Source organism: Drosophila subobscura, chromosome J, assembly GCF_008121235.1.
Source record: "Drosophila subobscura isolate 14011-0131.10 chromosome J, UCBerk_Dsub_1.0, whole genome shotgun sequence".
Taxonomy (NCBI): Eukaryota; Metazoa; Arthropoda; class Insecta; order Diptera; family Drosophilidae; genus Drosophila; species Drosophila subobscura.
Genome location: NC_048532.1, coordinates 6,105,009 through 6,126,907, shown reverse-complemented (window position 1 = coordinate 6,126,907; position 21,899 = coordinate 6,105,009). Strand labels below are relative to the sequence as shown.

At 43.9% G+C, this 21,899-nt stretch overlaps 1 protein-coding gene across 2 annotated transcripts in view; it reads left to right on the top strand.

Moving 5' to 3' along the window:
- Positions 1–21,899, top strand: part of LOC117895427 — a 57,661-nt gene that overhangs the window by 14,193 nt on the left and 21,569 nt on the right. The window contains exons 2-9 of one of the 2 annotated variants that reach the window (XM_034803065.1): positions 2,504–2,759; positions 2,847–2,983; positions 6,288–6,413; positions 12,161–12,265; positions 13,012–13,103; positions 14,095–14,331; positions 15,055–15,213; positions 21,068–21,246. In XM_034803065.1, the coding sequence (XP_034658956.1) occupies positions 2,516–2,759; positions 2,847–2,983; positions 6,288–6,413; positions 12,161–12,265; positions 13,012–13,103; positions 14,095–14,331; positions 15,055–15,213; positions 21,068–21,246 (1,279 nt within the window). In that variant the 5' untranslated portion in view covers positions 2,504–2,515. Of the gene's footprint in view, positions 1–2,503; positions 2,760–2,846; positions 2,984–6,287; positions 6,414–12,160; positions 12,266–13,011; positions 13,104–14,094; positions 14,332–15,054; positions 15,214–21,067; positions 21,247–21,899 lie in introns of those variants that run through there. The other variant, XM_034803066.1, reaches the window with a different exon arrangement.

The window sequence follows — 21,899 nt, the reverse complement described above, 5'->3', positions numbered from 1 at the left end:
TCCGTTTCCTTTACTCACTCTCTTTCTATCTCTTTCTAATTGCGTGGGTGTGAGTGCGTGCGTGTCTGCACATGTGTGTGAGGAGACTTCAAATTGTAACTAGAATTTGATTGTGTCGAGGCATGAGAGTGCATTGATTGGATTAGCTCAGGCAAAGGCTGCTCCGGCTCTAGCTCCTGCCTTTGGTCTGCCTCTGTGGCCATAAATGTAATGAAAGACCTTCGAATCACGACAATCTTTGGGATGTGCGGGGCAAAACTATGGCGTGGAAAATGGCCATGGAAACGGCAATTCGGAATGGCAAATGCGAATGGGGATGGAGTAGCATTGGAGTAGCTAACTGGCAGGAAGCTGCCTTAGCAGCAGGACAGGATCAACGAGAGCCAACAATGAAATGGAAATGGAGGATTTTTGTATAAAATTACTTGGCTTACATGGCCGCCATTCTTCCGGTAAAGCTTCTCTCTCTCTCGCTCTGTACCGTTCAGTGTTTCTTTTTCTTTGCTTCGCCCTTTGTTGTTTGGCCTCTTCCCTTTGCAGCTTCCTTTCTTCCTGTTTGGCTGGCATGTGGTCAGAGGATAGCTTACAAGCCATTTCCATGTTCCTTTTGGCTGAACCTGTGCGGGCGCTCGTGCTGCCAGCGATTATCCTTGGACTTCTTGTCTGCACTCCATTCTTCGTTCGTGAATTATCCTTCCTGTTCAGCTTTATTCATGATATCCACCATAGTCCAGTCGAGTGTAGCTAAAATCTTAAGCTCAATCAAACAGGCAGCTGGAGCGATGGCTTTCGTTTTTTGGGCAATAGTTTTTGATGATATTTTACCCCGAAATTCAGTGGAGTTTAAAATTAAAATTCCGTTTTGGCCTAAGGGATCCCCGAGCACCATAGGTGCCTGCCTGTCTGCATTGCATTTCCCCATAGAATTTAAATGTATTTTTTTGCCTCCGTGTTCGAGTGAAACTTTAGACATAAAAGGCAGGCAGAACCCTTTCTTCTCTCTCTCGCACTTTCCACCCTTTTGGCTTTTACTGTTTGTTTCTGTCGAGCTGGCTAAAACCGTGCAGACATTTGGACGTAACTACTTGAAGTTTTATGCCTTTTTTTCGCCCTGGCTATGGCACACACACTCCCACACAGTGACACAGACTCGTGGGAGAAGTTTATGACTCAGACGTGTGGGCAACGTATATTGAAAACCCGGGGTTGTTATGACTTTGAAACAAACTGTAGGCGAGAGAGCCTTTCCTCTTCCAACCATCATTGAGCCTCGTCCAAGTTAATGGCAGGTGAAAAGAAACACGAGTAGGGTAGAGGCAGAGCCAAAAGGGAAAAAAGAGAAAGAGAAAAAGAAAAAGAAAACTGTTATCGGTCTGCGTTCTCAGAAGCGCACTTGATTGCTCAAATCCTTTGTGTATCCCCTTTTAAGCCTTTTGTTTTCCATTATTTGCCGGAAGTGTTGTAAACACTTCAGACCGGGAGCAGGTCCACGACCAGGGCCAGAAACAAGAACTAAAAGGGCAGAGAGAAAAGTCCAAGACAACATGCCGAGACAGCGTCTTAAGCGGCGACGGGACTTCCCCCGGACTTCTTTCTATATGTAGATTTGACGACATTTTTTAATAAAAGTAAAGCAGGCGAGAGCGAGGACACACGGAAATAAAGCATAATAATGTGGCAGGGAACACATAGAGAGAGAGAGAGAGAGAGAGGGCGGCGCGTGTCGAGCGGGAAAACACTCGTAACGCTTCGCTTCCCTTTCCCCTTCCTTATTTCCCTCGTTGCTGTGCTGTGTAGGAGCATTCCCCTGTGGGTTCGTCCTGTCAATATGCTTCCCGCTCGACTTGTGCTATAATTGTGTCCTTCCCTCCCTTGAGTGGAGTGTGTGTGTGTGTCTTGTCTTTCAGCGAGGGTTAAGGAATGAAGATAATGCCAGCCGGGACACTTTCATATACTTAGCCCCCTGCTTTTTAGGACTGCCTTCTGCTACTTGGGGATTGACTCCGTTCCCCTCTTTCTTCTTGAAACTTACAAGTGGCCAGCGGGAAATAGGCCAAAGCTGTAAGCTAAAATAATTAGTTTGAGACTGGGAGACGAAAATGGAAGCCACCCTCTCCCAGAAATAAAGAAAAAGATAAAGTTTGGGGGTAGCCAGGGCCTTGAGAAATTAAGGGAATGTGGAAGCAGTTAGCAGATGATGTTGTTTAGGAAATGATTTAGTAAATGGAACTCATGTGGTGGAGATGGTCAAGGAAGAATATGGTAAGCAGTTTATAAACCAAATTATCTAAAGGATATGCTAATCAACGAAAGACTTAGCTTATGCTCCTCTCTGGCCTTTAAGGAACTCACTCATGTGGGTCACCGGACAGTCACACACATTGAACCGTGGCCCAACCCAACCGCCATCTCATTTTCCAGTTGACTGGAACCCTTTGATTCCTGCACATCACCTGACAATTTGTTGACTCAACTAATCTCCCATTCATCGCCTTCCTTGCAGATATTGCCCAGCATGGGGAGACGCCACAAACACTGCCACAAACGGATGCGGGACACGGCGTGGCAGCTGCAACTGCTGCTGCCTGCGGTGCTGCTGACGCTGCTGCTGCTGGCCACGCTGGGTCTGGCGTGCCGTGTCTCGGAGTTCTCCTGCAAGGGTAGCGGGAACAGTGGCAACATTTGCGTTCCTCTGGACAAATACTGCGATGGCCGCAGCGATTGTGCCGATGGCAGCGACGAGCCCAAACATTGTTCGGGTGAGTAAATCATGGCAGAGGAGAGGCTGCCTCCATGGAGAATCCTGCTCTATACTCACTCTCTCCATCTCTTTTTCTCGCTGACAGTGTGCAATCGTACATATTACGGGGATATTGGACGCACCTATGCCATAAAAGTGCCAACGCCACAGTGGAATAAATTGCCGTTCCTCTGTCACTTGACATTCACAGCATCCGGTCATGATCAAGGCGACATCGTTCAGGTGAGTAAGAGGGGGTGGCGCCGTAGCGAGGGGGAGCTGGGGTGCCGAGCCCCACTGTTCGGAGTGTTTGCCGGGCTTTTGCTGTTGTTTCCGTTGTCCGAGCTGTGTCTGCGCTGTCCGTTGTTGGCTTTAGTGCACCCGTAGGCCAAAGATTAGCCGTGCGTCAGCGACATAAAAGTGCACTGCACACACACACACAGACATGCATTCACTTGGCCGTAGGGCTTGGAAGAGGACACTCTAACAGGAACCAACACACACACAGACAGACAGACGGAGAGAAAGCCACACAGACAAGTGCACTGGAAAGTATTGTCAGGCAGCGGACACGCACAAATGCTCCACCGTGAAATATTTCGAGACATAGTCGCCAGTATTCCACCCACAACCAAGGCCCAGTCGTACATAACGGATAAGAGCTCCTGCCTGGGTCTGTGTGTCTGTTTCTGTGTGCCTGAAATCCCGCACAGGAGTTTTCAGCTTTACGCCTTTAAATTATAAATGAAAGTGGGTTTAAAAAACTAGACAAAATCCTCTGCTTTTTTCCACTTCTGCTGCTCAGCTTACTACTTGCAGGTTGCTCATTTTTATCAAAAATACTCTCAAAATCATACTCAGCATTTCTCTTTCAAACCACTCAACCCCAATTTGGCAACATGAATCACCAGCAATCGTTGCATGAAACTAAAAAAAGAGCAATTTTGTTGTCTCCTAACTCTGAATAATTTGCAGCCCCAACTAGGCGCAGTGTACAACTCTTGCTGAAATCATAATTCGCTTTCCCTGTTACGGAGTGCAGACATTCAAGTCTGTATTCGGATTCTCGCCTCGTTGACATATCTCCTGACATTTTTGGGGTCTCTGGCATTCTGTGCGTGCTTAATTAGGATTCGGCGTCAGGACCTACACCGACTGCAGTCCTCCCTTTGCTTTAAGTCGAGTGGAAGCTCCTTTAAAGAGCCTCCTGGGGCTGGTACCATGGGTGTATGAGGGTTAGCAAAATCCAGCAAAACGAGCAGCAAAAAACAGAAAAGGGAGCAAGGACTCACGTTGACAATGAAATTAGACACGCTTCAAAACATTTTTGGCGAGCTGTCAGAAAAACGTCAATTTCAATTTCAAGAATAATTGATTTCTCAAGCAATTTGCGTAAATATCGCAACGAGCAGCGAACAGCAAGGGATGGAGCGCAACTTGGAATTGCCCTTCAGCTTAAGCTACCAGGAAGTTGTAGTCATAGCGAGAACAATTCCCCCAGCTACACCCCAATTCGTCTCACACATATCAAAAGTATTTTCTATAAGTAGCAGCAATGATATACGAGTTGGTATGCAAAATGTTCCTTCTACGGCTTTGCACCTTGCACAAATCTGTCAGGCATAAGTTATAACTTTTTATATTTTGTGTTTCCGCATTTGTAGACCACATTTTTTGAACCCTAACCCTGTTCCCCCATCCTCGTGGCATATAAATCATGTGGTTGGCTTTTACTTGGCTTCCCTGTTTTTTTTTCGCCCGCTCTCTCGACTCGGCTCCGCTCTGCCATTTTCCTGCTTCTCACCCTGGGTGCGTCTGTGTGGGAAATTGCTTGAAATAATAATGTTAGACATTGGTGAGGACGAGTACGAGTGAGGACGCAGTGTGGGCGGACAGCGTTGGCTGCTGTTGCTCCTGTCTGTTTGTACATATTGATTGATGATTGTCAGCCCAGAGACGACCCATCCCAGCCAGATCCGGTGGCTTCCCAACCCCATGGTGAAGTTTAAATTGCCTGGGACTTTGCCATTTACCCATGGACAAAATTTTTAATGGAAATTGTACTCGTAATTTAACCCAAACTCTGCAATTTGTTTGCTTTAATCAAATAGCCCTCATTCTTCCAAAATTTTTTGTTGCATTTGAAAATCGTTTTTCACGCTCTTTAATGGCCGGGAATGAATATGTACACAAATATACACAAAAAACTTCAGCCAACATAACGAACCAGATAGCTCCAGGCATAAATCAATGGTGTTTTTTTGTGATAAATAATTTCGGTGTGCAGTAAATTATATTGTATATTTGTAAGAATTTTTTATCTGCGATCAGTGGAGTCATATTTGTTGGTTGTTCGCGTATTATTAAAGCAATTAGCTTGAATTTGATATGGAATTTATGCGGATATCTTTGGTGGACACATTTAGAGTGTTTTTATTTACCATTTTTATTGATAAATTTCGTGAGTGGTTTATTGTGTTGGAAACTGAAAACAAGGTAATAGAATCAGTGAAAAGGGTTGACATTTGTTCACATTCAATTAAAAAAGTGTTGCCACTGATGAAAACTTTCAACAAGGTTTCTCGCACTGTCAGGTCAAAAAATCAGGAAAATTCTGGCAACCGGCTGCAACCGTCTGGCCACAAAATATATGAGGGAAAACTCTACAAAAAGCATACAGAGCAGAGCACACATAAATTACTTTCCTTCATTTACCCAAGGGTGGTCGAAAGCAAAAACCAACTTGAAATGGAAAAGTTTTACCCCCGCATTTGCCACTGTGTCCAGTGGCAGCTTCTAATGAAGCCACAAATGCCATACCATGCCACACTCCCTCCCCCTGCAATTTTCATTCAGACCGGCCTGTCACTTTTCCTTTGTTTCATATTAGAAATTGGAAGTGAACTCTCTCCTTCCCACTCCTGTTGGTTACGTAGAGGTGTTGGAATGAAATCTGATGCTGCTGAAACCCTTTATTGAAGTTTTCTTTTCAATTTTCAGCACACATACTCACACCCCAACACAAATACCAACATTTATTTTGCATATTTTATTGGGGAGAAGTGTACGAGTGTTTCGTACATACGAGTACATAAGGTACTCGTGTATAGTACATTTTGCATATAAGATTAGACACTTGACTTTCGGCCTCACAACATCCTCGTTCCGACCTTGACTTGACTGCTGGTGGCACCGAGTCATTCTCCGGAAAACTGTGTGTGTGCCCAGGAATTTTCCTTCTTTTTTTAGAGCCAATCAAATATGCAAACAGTGGGCGGTTGCGGACAAGGCACAATGAGGCGTTTTCTCTTACATTTTTTTTGCAAATGGAATTTCATTTGCATAACTTTAAGCAAATTTAAAATATAGTTTTAGTACCCTGGAATGTTGTGGATTAGCAGGGGTATACATGATAGACGGTTTCATATTTATATAATAATATTTAGATATTTTCATGACTCGCAAAAGTCTCAGGGTATCCCATCGTTGTCACTTAATCAATATTTTATGCACATATTTATTGGTATTTTCCTTCCTATATTTGCAGATCATCTTTGATGGCTTTACGGTGGGACGCTTCGACGAGGGCATGGTCGATACGGATGTGGATGGCTATGAAACGAATCTAAGTCCCACGGGCGAACTGCCCGGCTGCCCCGAGGGCTTCATGCAGGTAAGAGCCCAAAGAATTTAATTTATTAAAATGTATATTGCGTAATCATAAAAATAGTTTCACCAACCAAAGTTATGCTGTCCCATGGGGACTGTTTTGCACTCAATTTTCCTGATATAATTTTATGCCCAAGCGGGGGAAAAACGCGCGTCGAGGAGGAGGAGCAGCAGCAATGAGGTCCTGGTCCTGTCACCATTGGCAGCTTTCGTCGTTGGTCTTTCGTTGTCGTCTTCGTCTCCTCGTCTCGTCGTTCGATTCAATCAATGTCCGAGTAATTCCGTAATTTTCTGTTTGGTCCTCCGTTCACAAATACCACATTAGCCCGGAAAATTGAATTTAATTGTGAGCCTGTGTGTGTGCGCTCCGTTCCGTGTTTGTGTCATGTCGATCCTAGGATTGGAAGCTTGAGTGCTGCTCGTGTTGCCTGGGTCTCATATCCATTTGCCATTTGCCCTGCCCTGCCTTGCCCATCGGCCCTGGGACAAAAAGGAAAACTATTTAACATGTACGAGAGTACCAACATGGCATAGTTTGTCTCTATGTGTTTGTGTGTAGATATTTTTATCGCAAATTTTGCGGCTACATTTAGGGGCAGGGAAGAACCCCAGACCCTCCTACTCATCGTCGTAATGCCAGCACTAAAATCCTGACTAAATAGAATGTACAAAAAAGCCCACTAAATCCCTGTAATTGACTTGTGCAATATGTTGGAGCGAACCAAGCACACACTCTCTCACCCTTACACTGTTTTAGAATACGTATCTGTATCTGCATCTGTATCTTTATCTCTGTTTGGTTTTTGGGGTTGACTGGCATTGGATAAATTGCTTTTGATACACTTCTTGCATTTGCCGCTCACTTGCTTAATGCTCCCTCGTTTTCATTTGAAGCTTAAATAAAATGTTTGTACAACGTGTTGAAACTCAAATGGTAAGCAGATACAAATGTCTGATCTGCAGGTTGTGTCTATGTTGCCAGCATTTAAGCATGGGCAGAATGGAAAATTAAATCCCAAAATCTGCTTCAATTTATTCTGTAACGATTTCAGCTTGGCTTTTGTCCTTATTTTCGACTCCTCCCTAAAGAGTTTCTTTATATTATTTATGGATTCTCTTTTTCTCCATCAGCCTGCGAAACCCTCCTCCAATTTCTAAATGCCGGTATTTTTATTGGTTTCATTTCCCGCTGCCAACTAGTTAGTGCACTTTCCTGCTACTCTCTGGGAAAACCGTAAACCTCTATTAGGTTAGCTTTGTAGGCTGCAGGCTGCAGGCTCCGTGTCAGCCTGGCATGTCCATCGGCTGGCTCTTTGTGCAACAATAAATTTTAACAAGCGTGGGGCGTGCGCTGACATTTTGCGGTACTTCCTCCCCAAAAACTACGCCTCTTCAGCCCTGTCCAGGACTGTCCTGTCCTGTTGAGGTTTCATTTGGCGCTTGACATGTGTACAGGCTGCAGCTGCAGCAGCGTCACTGTTTTTGGGGCATGCCATGTGGACACCCCTCCCCCTAGTATTATTTCCGAGCGCGTTGCATGTTGCCATCCGAAAATCCAATTCTTTTCGTTGTTTTGTTTTGTCTTTCGTTTCAGTTTTAAAATGCAGTTAAATATTTTCAATTTTTTTGTGCCCGCTGCCTCCTGTCTCTTTCCTGCCTCCTTCCTTGTTCATTGTTGTCGTTGTCCTTGTGTGTAGTTCTACAACGAGTTGTATATGGACTCGTAACTAACCGCAGGTTTGTGTTGTGTCCAGGGTTTGCTCTGGTATCCTCCTCGTTTTCCTTTTTATTTTTCAAAACGTTTTTTCAGTATGGGCAATTTTAACTGCTGACGCGGTTTTTGTGGCACCCGCGCCCCTCCCCACCGATCATCCCTCGAACTTGTATAAATAATGCGTGTCATGGCCTGGCCACATAAATTCTTGACCGAAACGGAAAATTTATATCCGCTTCCTTTCCCTCTACACATACAATATATATTCTATATATGTATATATGTATGTATATGTGGGTATGATTTGGTCAGGTCAGTTCAGTTCAGTTCCAGGAACCTTGCCCAACCTCGAAGCAAACCTGAAGTTTCAGTTTAATCATTTATTCAATTTTGTTGGACATTCTGTCTCATGCATTTTGTAGCAGGCCAAAAAAGGATACGGGGACTGTTCGGCCGCTGCTGTCCTTATCCTGACCTTTTCTGAATTATTTTTAATAATTTAGCAAACAATCTTTGGGCAGCGTTCACTCACAGTAAATAAATATATGTGGTGTTCGCTTTGTTGGGTATTAGATGACCCACCCAAGCCCTCCCCAGGTTGACATCGATTTAAAACTCTCCCTAGCTGGCCGCCTGTCTGTCCACTTCTCTCCTTTATTTGCTAATATTGCTAATCATAAATAATAAAGTTTATGCATAAACGTATTAGACTAAATCAACAACAGAGCAGCCCCTCAAGGATGGACAGCTCAGCTCTCCCTCTCCCTCTGTTGTGTGTCCTTGCGAGAACAGCTTGAGCAAATGACTCAATATTTGACAATCATAACACTCGCTTAGACCTGCTCCAGAACCCATCCTCATCCCAGACGTAAGACAACATCAGCCCATGGATTGGAAGCAGCTTGGACATGCTCAAGTTGGTCAATAGTTTTTATTTGAATACACACAAATACATAGAAAACATATATATATATACATATATATCTACGTATATGTGTGTGTACAAGAAGTTTGCCTCGGATAAGCTCATAACTCAACTTGAGGTCGTATCTGCGTTCAACTTTTGTGGTTAAATTTACGATTTCTGTCAGGGAAAAGTGACTCTGAAGGTTAGAACTATTTTTTATTTATTTATGCATTTTCAGCGATTTATGAGTAAAGGCATTTGTATTGCAAATTAAATGCCTCCCATGGTTTCATAATTTATTTGTATAATATGCCAAATGCTTTAAATTCCAATAAATCAAATGGGGGACATCGCCGCCAGTGGGACAGACGGACCTGCAGATTATGCGCTTAAATTGTTTCACAATTAAGTGGAAATACACATACTATCATGTGGAAGGGTGGCAGGATGAGCAGAGGAAAGGCTTCCCTTTTGCTGTGACAAGCGGCAGCTTTTGTTTCATTGTTGGCAGATTATGAAGCGAGAAGGATCCAGCGGATGCCAGGACACATCAGCGCATGCTGATAAAACTTTTATCGCTCACTGTCTGTGTTTGAGTGGGAACAATGCAACACAGGGCTTGGCCGAAATGGATCAGAATTAACATTGAGTTGCACTTAATGCTTTCGATACATGGCAGAACTTTTTGTCCGAGCAGCAGCTGAATAGCAGAGCGCAGCTTAAAAGTACAAACTGCATCGTTATTCACGCTGTTCTCATTGATCTTTAATTAATGAATGTTACAAAATTAAATGTCTTATTGAAATTAGCGAGATTAGGGCCTGCTCAACTCAAAAATCTCTTTATTTATTCCATTGCTAAACCACATTCCAATCTACATAACTTACGCAACTTTCACCTTTTTGTAAGGAAACCCCACTGTCCAGACAACAATAACTATTCCGACTGACATGTGAGCAAATATTTGGCCACAAACTCGTACCATTATTAGCCTAGGCATATTCAAGGGAAATTGCTTTAAGAATTAACCCCAAGGGTGCCAGCAGGCCAAAAAATATCTGCATGGCTACAATAATAATTCAATCAATTTAAAACCAACACAAAACGAGGCAAAAAACAGCAAGGAAAGGCAGGGAGAAGATGGGAAGCAAAATATCCAGAGAAAGATGGGGAAAATGGTGCAAGACATACACACATAAAGACGAAAGTCCAATAATTCGTTATGAAGTCGATGCTAATAACGCTCCAATGCACACAATGGACATGATGACGATGATAAAGAGGGCCACGGATTGGGTGAGGCAGAGGGGCAGAAAGAGGGAACGAGTAAGATGACCAGGAGCAGTACCCCAGCCCGGACACTCGAGCTCGGTCAGAGTTTGCAATGAATTTACACAAAATCGAAATCAGAAAATTACCATTATGCCAGGCAGCCGAGCCTGCTTGTGGTCCTGCCACAGCAGCACCACACAGCCCTGCAATCATCCAGTAACCATTTATCCTACAGAAAGATAGAAAGGGATGGCCATGGGATGGGCCAATGGATGGACCAAGGGGACGACTGGCTCTGGTCATTCAATATGACAGTCATGGCCCGGACTCTCTCTCACTCTGCAGCTGCAACTGCAACTCTAACCAGCTACAAATATTGGCCAGACGTCGATTGGCGACTTTGCAATTACAGCAAAAATTGTTGTTTGAGTCCGGGGCCCGGCCGCAGGACATGTCCCCTGCACAAGAGTCTCGGGCCAGGGCTGTGTGCAGGGACATAGGCACGGCACAGGACATCATGGTCGGTACCAGGGTTCAGTTCAAATAACCCATTAACTAAAAACTTAATCAATTGGAACCTCAGTGTAAATGAGCTGCCATTGCCATTCTCGCCGTCCCATCATTGCTGGTTGCTGGCTGTTCGCTGTCTGCTGGCTGCTCGCTGGATGCCTGGCCACTGACCTAGGCCACAAGCAAAGAGGAAATGCACAGAAAAAATAGTCCACTGGTCGCTTCCATGCTGGTATTAGCCATATTAATGCTGCCTATGCGAGGCTCAATAAATGTCAGTGGCCCCTTGGGCGGAACGAATCGTTTGTGCCGACCCAAAAAGCAAGGGTAAAAGATTTTCCACTAAGGGGTAGGCTGTGCCATGTAGAGGTTGTTCTGGACCATAGATTCGTTGGTGATTTAATGAGTACGGAATGTTGTCCCTATGCTGCAAGAAGGATTTTAAGATTGAAGGCAAGCAGCAGAAATCTCTTTGAGAGCTGCAATAAATCCTGTGTGAGATCTCTCTACCAAATGAATCACACACCGATTGAATGCATCTGAAAGAATGATTGAGAGAACTGTCAGATTCCAGGGCACTGCCATACTCCATCACTTTTGATGCCCTGCCCTGCTGCTCTGCTGCTGCTCTCTTTTTGTGCAGCGCTTCAGAACAGTATTAATAATTTATCCACTCTACCAGCAAACGGTGCTTTGGGCGCCTTTTTTTTTGGTCGCCATGTAAATACATTTATGGGTTTGGTTTTGAGCCAGGACTTGCAGTTGGAGCCGCCTGTCCTGTGTTATTGCAGCTGCTGGGCTGCTGGTCGCACACCTTCGACAATTGCCAACATTTTTTCGCATACATAAAATGGCAGCAGAAATATATGGCAGACAGTTCTTTATACCCATTCGGGTGCCAACTGCATGCTAGGAAAGGAAAACAATCAAACATTGAGAGCGCAAAAAATTACACAACACACTCTCCAGCCATTTCCGCGTAATCCATTAGGCCATGCCAGATGGTCGGACCGAGCATATCCCATTCCCGCTGTTACGCTGCTACTCTGTTCTGTGTGTTTATTAATTTTGTATGCGCTTTTCACTCAGCCAATAAAATCAATAAAGGCACAGGCACAGGGCAACAACCAACTATAACTTAACCCAATTTTCGCGTAATGTTACCCCGGCCCTGAGAGGCTACTGATGGTGGGCTTTAAATGTTGCGTCACGTGCATTTTGCGGAGCTCTGCAAATTGCTTTTAACCTTCCTGTTTGCATCGTTGCTGTGTGTGTGTGTCACGAGGCACGGCGCGGTGAAACAAACTTGATTTTTAATTAATTAAATTTTTATTTATTTACTCGGCAGCTCAGCGAATTGGGACGCCCGTTCACCGGGGGCTCGTGGTGCGGCAAGGCCACAGGACCGCAATTGTATTTCAGCGAAACATCAACGGTGACTGCCTCTGTAAAGGTGAGTAAGGATCCTTCAGCAATCATTGTCGGAGATATCAAACTATCTTTTATGAAAATATATCCCGGAAAAAGTGTAAAAAGATTCCAGATTCTTCCTGCCAAAACTCCTTCATCTTGCATTCCTTTAGACCAGGATAAAGTCTTTCCTGCAATTCTTCCACTTTATCCAATTTAAAATTGAACAACTTTTACTGCACGCACACACGGCGTATGCGCTATGCCGACTTGAGGAGGGCAAGCGACGGCAGCGCGGCCATTGCCACTTTTTGATTAATTTTTAAATAAACGCACTGCCATAAAAGTGGGCAAATGTACAGGGGAATACGGGAGTAAAGGACATGTCCATGGGCATGTATCAGGACGAGATTCTTGTTTCAGTTGTTGCCGTCGAGTTGCCACGCATAAATTATGAAAATTAATAAAAATGGATTCCTCGCAACAGACAGAGAGAGAGAGAAATGCTGAGAGCTGGGCTGCCTCCAGACACTTTTCTGCAACGTGTTGATGAGCCGTTGACATGGAAATGTGGAAAAGTGGAACTGCAAGAATGGCGGATTGCATAATTAAAGGAAAAATGCGCACGGAGATGGCAATTTTTTACGCATTAAGCAGCAGAGAAATTTCGAGCACTTCAATGACAAAGAACTTTGCACATTTTCACTCTGATTGCACTTTTCGGGGATATTTCAATAGCATTCAGTTTTTTATGTTGTCATTTTTGTATATGTCTCTCCATCTATTCAGGTATTTCATCCGCCACGCAATATACGAGATGAGAAGCCCTTTGAGTTCAGCATAAGATATAAATTTATCAGCCAGTCGGATGCAGTTGTAAGGTAAGTACCATCCACCTTAGCCGCCAAATTCCCAGTCCCAGTCCCGCGATGAACTGACAAACTGCCAGAGGATTCGGTTTAGAGCATTTTCTGTGCGGGATACTTGAACAGTTTTCAATAGATAATGTCACCAGAGTGCCTTTGGCTTCTCTCACACGCTGTGGGTCTTCATCTCCCAGTTGCTGTTATTTCTATTTCTAGTTCTTGCTGCTGCTGCTGCTTAGAACTGCTTAGAAATCCTTCGACCTGAGAGAACAATGCCACTTGGTCGTCGCCCCCGGGGAATGGGGCGTAAGGTGAAGCTGGGTGGGTCCCGATCCCTGTGCCTGCATAAAACATGAGCTTTGTACTGACTCGGTTCAATAGATTTTCATCCTCACACACATACTATACTGTCGCACTTGTTGTAGTGCAATCCATTTGTGCACAGTTCGACCTGTGCCTAGGCATGTGTCAAATTTGTATCCCACTCTCTCTCTCCTTCTCTATGCCACATCCCTTTGAATGTGTCGCGCTTTTTGTTCGGCAAGAAAGCGAGAAAATGAGAGGTAAATAGAAATTGAAATGTATTTTTACGCTTGAATAAGTTTCACACAATTTACATGGGCAAGTGAGGAAGAGGGGGAGACCAAAAATATCGAATAGAATCGCCGAACTGCAAGGCTGGCCAGGACTCATTTTCAATGCCAGTGTCCGTATCGCAGTCCGTTGTCCGTTGTCCAGAATTCGAATCCTGTGCACACCATTAGCAAACTAAACAATGAGTGGGGCAGGGCAGTTCTCTGTGTGCTATTGCCGCCTGCCGGTAGCACATTTTATGCAAATTTCCACAGCTCTTTGTGTTGCTGCTGCTGCTGCTGGGACACAGACTTAAATACCATTCAGAATGTACTGCCACGTACGGCGAGCAGAAACCGTAACTAAATGAAAATTCTATTCGCCCAGCACTTACTGACCCTTTGGCCCTGCTCTCTCTCTGTCTCTCTTTCAGATACGGTCTGCCCGATAAGCCGCTTGAACTGGGCCGTGTCACACCTGGCACCTATTGTACGAGGCAATTCGATGAATGCTATCGTAACAAGTGTCGCCTGCAAAGTCCAAATTATCCTGGTATGTATCCGAGGAATGTTACCTGCTACTGGACCATACGACAGAAAGAAGTTCCCACCAGCAAGCATGCCATGATTGCCGTTAGCCAGGAGAACCAGCACAAGGCCTTAGTGAAGCGGTAAGTATAAGGATACGAGTATAAGGGTGGTGGCATGACTACCGAAAATGCTATGCAACCTGCATTGGAGAGCATTAAATAAGCATTACCATTCTGTTGCACACACCCCCTGTGTGTTTGTGTGGCATGCATCTGCATCCGCATTTGTATGACAAATTTCAATTTGGCAAATTGCTAAGCGAAGTTCGAGTTTGCAGTTTGTTAACTGCACGACAACTGCAAAATGAAACTGTTTCGTGTCCGAGAGAATGTTAAGCATTCTGTGCGAAAAGTTTTGTATATTCCAATTAAATGCAGCAAAAATACACACACACACACACAGAATGCATTTAACATTCCGTAAGCACATATAGAGAGGGATCTCTGAATGACTAACTGACTGAACATTCAATGTAATTTGTATGCAAAAACGTATTAAAGGGAAACATGTGAAGTTTTGTAATTGGATTGATGGGATTAGGTGAATGTATTTTTGATATTAGCTTACATTTATTTCAGATTCCCAGTTATGAAAAGCTAGCATTCTCCCCACACACACACATTCCCAAAAGTTATAAGCTCTGACAGGCCATAAAATCAATGTCCAACAGCTGGACATTGTATCCCTTTTGGATTTGGCCAAATGGAAATGTATTCATTGAAGTTTGCGAATTGATTGCTTACCCATTTGGCAATTGTTTATGTTTTTTGTTTCCTTTGGTTAACCTTTCCACTCATTCACAGGTCGATTGCTAGCTTCAACAAGACCTCACGCTCCATACGCGCCTGGTCAGACTGTACGGGTGAACGCGATCATCTCATATTCTATGATGGCAGCTCCACCAACGATCCCGTGTTGGCCAAATACTGCGGCGGCGACTGGCTCCCACGCGTCGTGTCACGGTAAGTTAAAAGAAAAGCCTTTTGAAAGCGCATTTTTCCACCCATTGCATGGGTTACTTTTGTGCCATGCAAAGCACTACAAAAAGAGAGAAGAGAAAGAAGGAGTGAGACGATGAGAAAGAGACAGACAGAGGACATTTATTTAACGCCATTTCTTCCTTTTATGAAAAAGTTAAATATGAGCACAGCAAAGCTCATAATACATTTACAAGAAAAGATAGACAGACATTTTTAATGAGCATGTGTGAGTGTGTGTTGGTGAGTGTGTGCGCTATTCTGTCTATGTGTATTTATGTCCCACAGTGATGAGAAAAACAGCTACTTGGTGGGCACTGTGACTCGCGTGTGAATGTTACTCTAAGTACATAAAATGTGATTGAAAACGGAACTTTAACTTGGAAAACATAAAAAAAACACCAGCAATGCAGACGAATAAACTACGAAAATCCGTGTACATAAATCAAGATGCACATAGCATTTTAATGGTGGATTTCAGCCCTGCCAAATGGAGGCTTTGAAGACCAATCAAAGTCACTGGCACTGATCTATGAGTAGATTTATCTAACCCCCAGCCCCAGAACCAGAGAGTGATTTCTCAATCACAGTGATTGAGAGCCTTTTTTCCGCATCACTGGTGGAAGTGAGTGAATGAGCCCCAGTGTGAAGACCGCAGCCGAGTAGTGCACTGCACTGCAGTTTTGGCCTGGGGCGCATGTGTTCCAATTCAGTTACACATAGATACAAAGGACACACACAGGCACACAGGCATAGCTTTAATCTATGTGTGTAGATGTTTTTGAGTCTCTGTGTATGTGTGTGTGTGTGTTTGGGCCTTACAATTGTGCGCAATGCATTGCAATGCTTAAGCAAAAACCGGAAATTGGGTTGCTCTGCAGACATTGCCAGGCAGACAGACAGACAAACCATCGGACAAACAGATAGACCAACCGGCAGACAGACAGAGAGACGAAAAGTGAAAAACAGATACGAGATACCAGGATTCAAGATACACATACACACACGTACATATACTAACACACACACACACACACACACATTAAAATAAATAGATTTATGTTGCCGTTTGTGCGGAAACTTTTGGTTCTGTTCTGCTGCTGCCATTCTCTATTGAAAACATTTTGATGCATGTGATTTATGCAATGGCAAAATTTTGCTCATTAGTTGCCAAGTTTTGCCAAGCATTTACGCTTTGTACATCCACCTCTAACCATAAATTCTTAAAGACAAACGAATCTCACAAGCAATTTGCGAGTTTTCCCCACAATCTCCCACACATTGGCACTGCGGCACACAGAGACTGCGGCACTGCTTGGTGGCTTGGTGTGGCGGTGACTTTAAGTAATTAAAACGTGACTAATCGGTGTAGTTTTAGTTGCTGCAACTACATACATGCGTAGTAGAAGTTCTCACTCTCGTTAGTGTGCTAACTCACTGAGGTGATTGCTGAATTGCCAAAGTTAAGGTGAAATTATTCAAATCAGCAATTCGTATGTACAGCCGAGTTATGCCAAGCACTTTATAACATTAGTATTAATAAGTTTAACATAGTTGGAAAAGACTTCCTTAAATAACAACATGAAAATTAACATGTAGATATAAAAATAACTAATATAAAGAATTAATCAAACAAATAATCATTTATTATTTTATGTTAATTTCACATTTATTAAGCTTAAATTGTTTTGTATCTTTTTCTTTAAATTATTTATAAATGGAATAATCTTTATTGTACAGCATTTTATTTAGTTAGGTAAATATTGGGTTTAAGTACTTCCCATTTGGCATTGTGTTGTATTTTGTTTAAATGTTTATTATTCTATTTCTTGTATTAAAACTCTGTGTTCCCATAAAAATGATTAAACTTTCTTATATTTTCTGCTCTATTTCAATGTTATTTATTATCATGAAGATAGTCCGCTATTAAAAGTACCATTCCATATGTATAATTTATGTCAACCGGAAGCAGAACTATGTATATAGTTCATTTTCTTTTCGATTGCTATTAAATTCCTGCAGGTCTGGCTCTCGAAGGCACTTAAAAACACTTACAGGACAACCCACAAAATGCTCGAATGCAGCTCTCAGCCACCCCACGCCTTTACATGACATTCAAGTGGCCTTCGCTTTCGTCGCTACCTTCTAACCGCCACAGAACGACACTCTCCACCTCCCTGCCCCTTTGGCCATTTATCTAGCACTTGAGAATTTTGTTTTTGTTGTCTTTTCGGCCAGGGCCAAAAGTTTGCTCTTTTCCAGTGCCTCTTGAGACATGTACATAAACTTTGATTTCCTTTTTTTTCGGTTCGCTGTCTGCTCGGGCAGCTGTAAAAATGTGGAATGTGCTTCCTGCGGGGGATCCATCTTGAAGGATCATAATGGTTATGGGTCTGACGATGATCGCTTTGCCTTGTGGCCCTTAATCTCTTAATGAGTTGCACTCTCGCATTTATTGACATCCTTGCCGTATCCTTGGGAAAATCCCATAATCATGCACACGTTGGCTACACGGGTGGTGGCACGGCAAGTGCCAGGCGTGGTGGCAATGGCAGTGGCAAGGTAGAGCGCATCAAATATGCATAGAGCGTAATATGCACAAGAAGGAGAAAAACGAAAAAGTCGAGAGACGAAAGATGCTCCGCTCCAAGAGCCTGATGGAAAAGTGGGTGGCTGGTGGCTACCAAGAAGAACGGCATTAAGAAGCCAGCCTCGTAGCTCGTGCAACATCTTTCCAGCACAGCACCTTTAGCCCCTGCCAGCCCCTGCCGCCACGCCCGTGTCAGGTCATACGCGACATGAGCATACGAATTATAAATGCACACACACACGCTGAGTGAGAGATGGGGAGAGGGGGGGACAGACTCGCTTCCGGCTCCTCAAACATTTCCACCTTTACTTCTCACCTCAGACATGGGACTCACTCCGGACTTTGTACGAAAATGGCATATGCATACAGGAGAGCAGGCAAGGAGACACTTGTACAGAACGAAAAGCAGACAGAGACAGAGAGAGAGAGGGTGGGAGGGGTGGTGGTGGTTGTTGAGGAAAAGCCACATGAAAATGATTAATTTCGCAGAGCAACTTAAAATTGCAACAAGCTAAAGGTGCCACGAGACGTTGGTATTTTATTGGAGCGCCTCTGCGTTTCCTTTTCTGTTTTTTTTTTTGTGGCAAGCAGCCTTGGTTGAGAATTTGCAGCAGCTGTTGCTTTTCCTCTAAGTAAATGTTAATTTTTGTTAGCAGTAAAAGAAAAACTCAAAGCGATAACTTTTTAAATTGCATATTAATTTTTTATGGCACAAATTTGCTACCTCCCTCTGCTGCTGTGTTTATTTTGAGTATGCACTTTGCGGATTAGGTTGGCCCACCCACGCGCTACCCACAGTTTCGTGTCAAGGATGTTTGCCCATGGTTAATAATAATTTAAGGTAGTTGATAGTTTATACTGCTGCAGGATTCTGTTAGTTTCAGGGGCATTCGGTAATTGAAAGTTGCGAAAATCAGTGCTTGTCTGCATAAATAATGAATCCACAAAGTTCAGTAGTCGAAAATAGACCAGAGCTTTACTCTTTCGTTAAACCTAAGACCCTACAACCCAATTTGGGTCATGGCGAGACTAGCACCAACTCCATTTCGAACTGGTTCAATCAACTGCCTAATGAGCTCCCTTTTGGCATTTTGGATTCGCTAGAAATCGCGGAAACGCATCCAAAACGGCGTATAATTCACTCAGGCCTGTGTCCTTTAATCACTTGAAATTCCCGTGTACTCTAAGGCTCTCCAAACACCAGAGGGCCGACCCCTGCCTGCGAATACCCTGACCCTGCGTTGACCGCAATGCTGGAGAGAATTTTGAAAGTGGGTGGGTAGACGGGGTGCTGTGCTGCTGCCATTTGTGGTCTGGACACTCTGACGCTTCATGGGAACGCACTCTAGAGGAGTAGGGGGTTTACGTGTATTGATAACTGACAAAGGCACATGAGAAGAGGCAAATGGAGTACGGGCTTATGGAGGAGGCGATGGGCATGCCATGAATATGGGTTCGTGTTGATTTTACGACACCCACAAGTGTGCCGCAGGCCATAAAGTAACCAAATGCCACGCAAAAGCCCACACACAGACGCACTAGCTGGTAAACCCACACACACACAGATACAAACGGACAGGTGCAGGGACAACAGGCCATACCCCAAAAACAGGACACGACAAGCCCCAAGCAACCAGATGAATGGCAGGCACTGGCAGGGGCCCAGGACAAGCATTTGTGTCGCTTTATTAAAAATTAATTCACTTTTCATTTGCAGTTTATTGCACTTGGCACTGACAAAAACGTTGTTGCAGCTGTTGTATGCTGCCCGACTCCACTCCATCCGCACGAAGCACGTTTTTCCTTAAATAATAAGAAGCTTTGGCTCCCACACTCACTCCATCGCCTGGCCGCACTCCCGCTTGGCCACACTTACACGTATTAAAAAGCCATTTTGTTGGCCATGTTTGATGGCTCTTGACATTTCTGCGTGGGAGTTTCCTTTTAAGTGTTTCAGGTCTTGGCTTAGTCGAATGCGTGCCCCCGCCCCTGGACAGGTCGTGTGTCTCAGTTTTTATTTTATGTCATGCCATATTACGCTTACGTAACGCACCGTGCACCTCTTGCTTGAGCAATAAAAATTCAATTTGATGTTTAAATTGAAAACTTTGAGCATAATTTATATGGCTACGAGCGAGGCATGTTAAACAGCGGAATAGCTTAAGAATTTATTGAAGATTACTCTTAAATTTAGCTCCACTTCTCAGTTGGAAAGTTTAATAATCCTCTCGATGTCATTGCCATTCCTTGGAAAGCATAAAATCTGGCGTCGCGCCGTCTGCAACTACAGACAGACAGATGGAACGCAACCCGTTTTATAGCGTAGAGGTGACTACAAGCGATTTGCTGCAACACACCCACCACAGGCGACTGGCATTTCATAATTTTTGGATACAAAAAAAAAAAAAGTAGAAAAGACAAACGGCTACATTTTTGGGCCAACTCGACTGTTACTTTGTTGTGCCAAAAAATTTGCCTAAAACTTTGTCGGGTGCCTCCCCCTTTTTGCCAGGCAGTAGGCAAGACAATGGCGAAAAAAGTTAATTTGGCAGCGAAAATGCAAACAACCAGACGGCGGCGGCGACAAGGGAGCGGACTGAAGATCGGACTGAAGAGCGGACAGACGGGCGGACAGAGTGGGCCAGCGGGCACTTTAAATAGCCCGAAACAAAGCAGAGTGCTGCGTCATACTTTTGGGCGTGGCAGGCAGTCAGGGATTTGGCAAGACGCCCACAAACGTTGGTTGTTGTTTGGTTCGGTTGTTGGTTTGTTGCTTCTTTCGTGGCCAAAACAACTTTATGACTTTCTTGTTTGCCGAATTGCGCAAATTAAATTTATGTGAGCAGAACTCTTTTCACGCCTCTAATTGGAGTGCCAGTGGCCTGGTTATGGCCCAAAACAGCAAAAGCAGAAGTGCCCCAGCCACTCGATACATGTAGAAGCAGCTGTCAGATGGGACAATGGGGAGAAACTTCTAAGATTTTCAGCAGCCACGTAATAAGATATTTAATTAATTTCAATTATGAAAATATCAATTCGCAGATTTTCCAGCAGAAGTAAACGCAAAATTTAAAGGAAAATTTAATAGAAAATATATTACATTACCATAAACTATTGCATTTACTCCCCTAGATATTCACTTCTCTTGTGACTGTGAGTCACTGCATATAAGTTACATTTTAATATAAAAATGCAAATCATTTACATTTCAATTGATTCTCTTTTCTGTTTTTGTTCTGTGACTTTCAGTGGCGCAGAAATGCTGGTGGCCTTCCACTCGAGCCCTTTCTCGGCACCTCTGCAGCAGGGCATACCGAATCGGGGCTTCGAACTGGATGTGGACATACTCTTCACCGATTCGGACTCCTTCGACTTTGCCCAGGGCACCAAGAACCTCTGCGAATTCCACATAAATGCCTCGAATCCAGGTAAGAGAACACAAACAGCCACACACAGTGCCCGGCCAAACCCAGAAATGAATATGAATAACCATAATTAATGTCAATTAATGGCGGGGCTCCGGCTCTGGCTCAGGCTCAGGTGACCCACGCAGAATGGCTACGGCTATGGCTACGGCTACAGTGAACTAGGTCAGCATTTTGCAATTCGCATTTTTCTCTGTTTCCTTTTGGTTTTCCACCAATTTTGTCCGTGTTCCTTTATACCTGTTCCCTTCTTATCTCCTTTATTGTCTGCTGCGTTGGCTGTTCATTAAATGCGAGAGTTGTTCATTCTGCTTGGATTTTTTCTTGGCTTTTTTTCCTGTTTTTCTTTCAAATTATTATTTATATTGCTTACTGATTAATGCCGCTTGAGTGAACAGAGTACACGGGACGGAGAGTTCTCCGGGCTTAATTGCCATACGGCAACCGGAGACCGGTACAATCAAAAGCCGTGGGGCCAATTTCGGTGTGCGGAGTGGCCTCTGCAACACGAGTAGTTCGGTGCACGGGAGGGAGGGGAGTACGCACAGTTGAGGTGGCGCGACGGGTCTATTAGCCTTTGGCTCTAATCCGGCCAAACTAAATTAGATTTTAATTAAATTCAAGGCCAGACGATATATACCCCAAAACGAATGGAA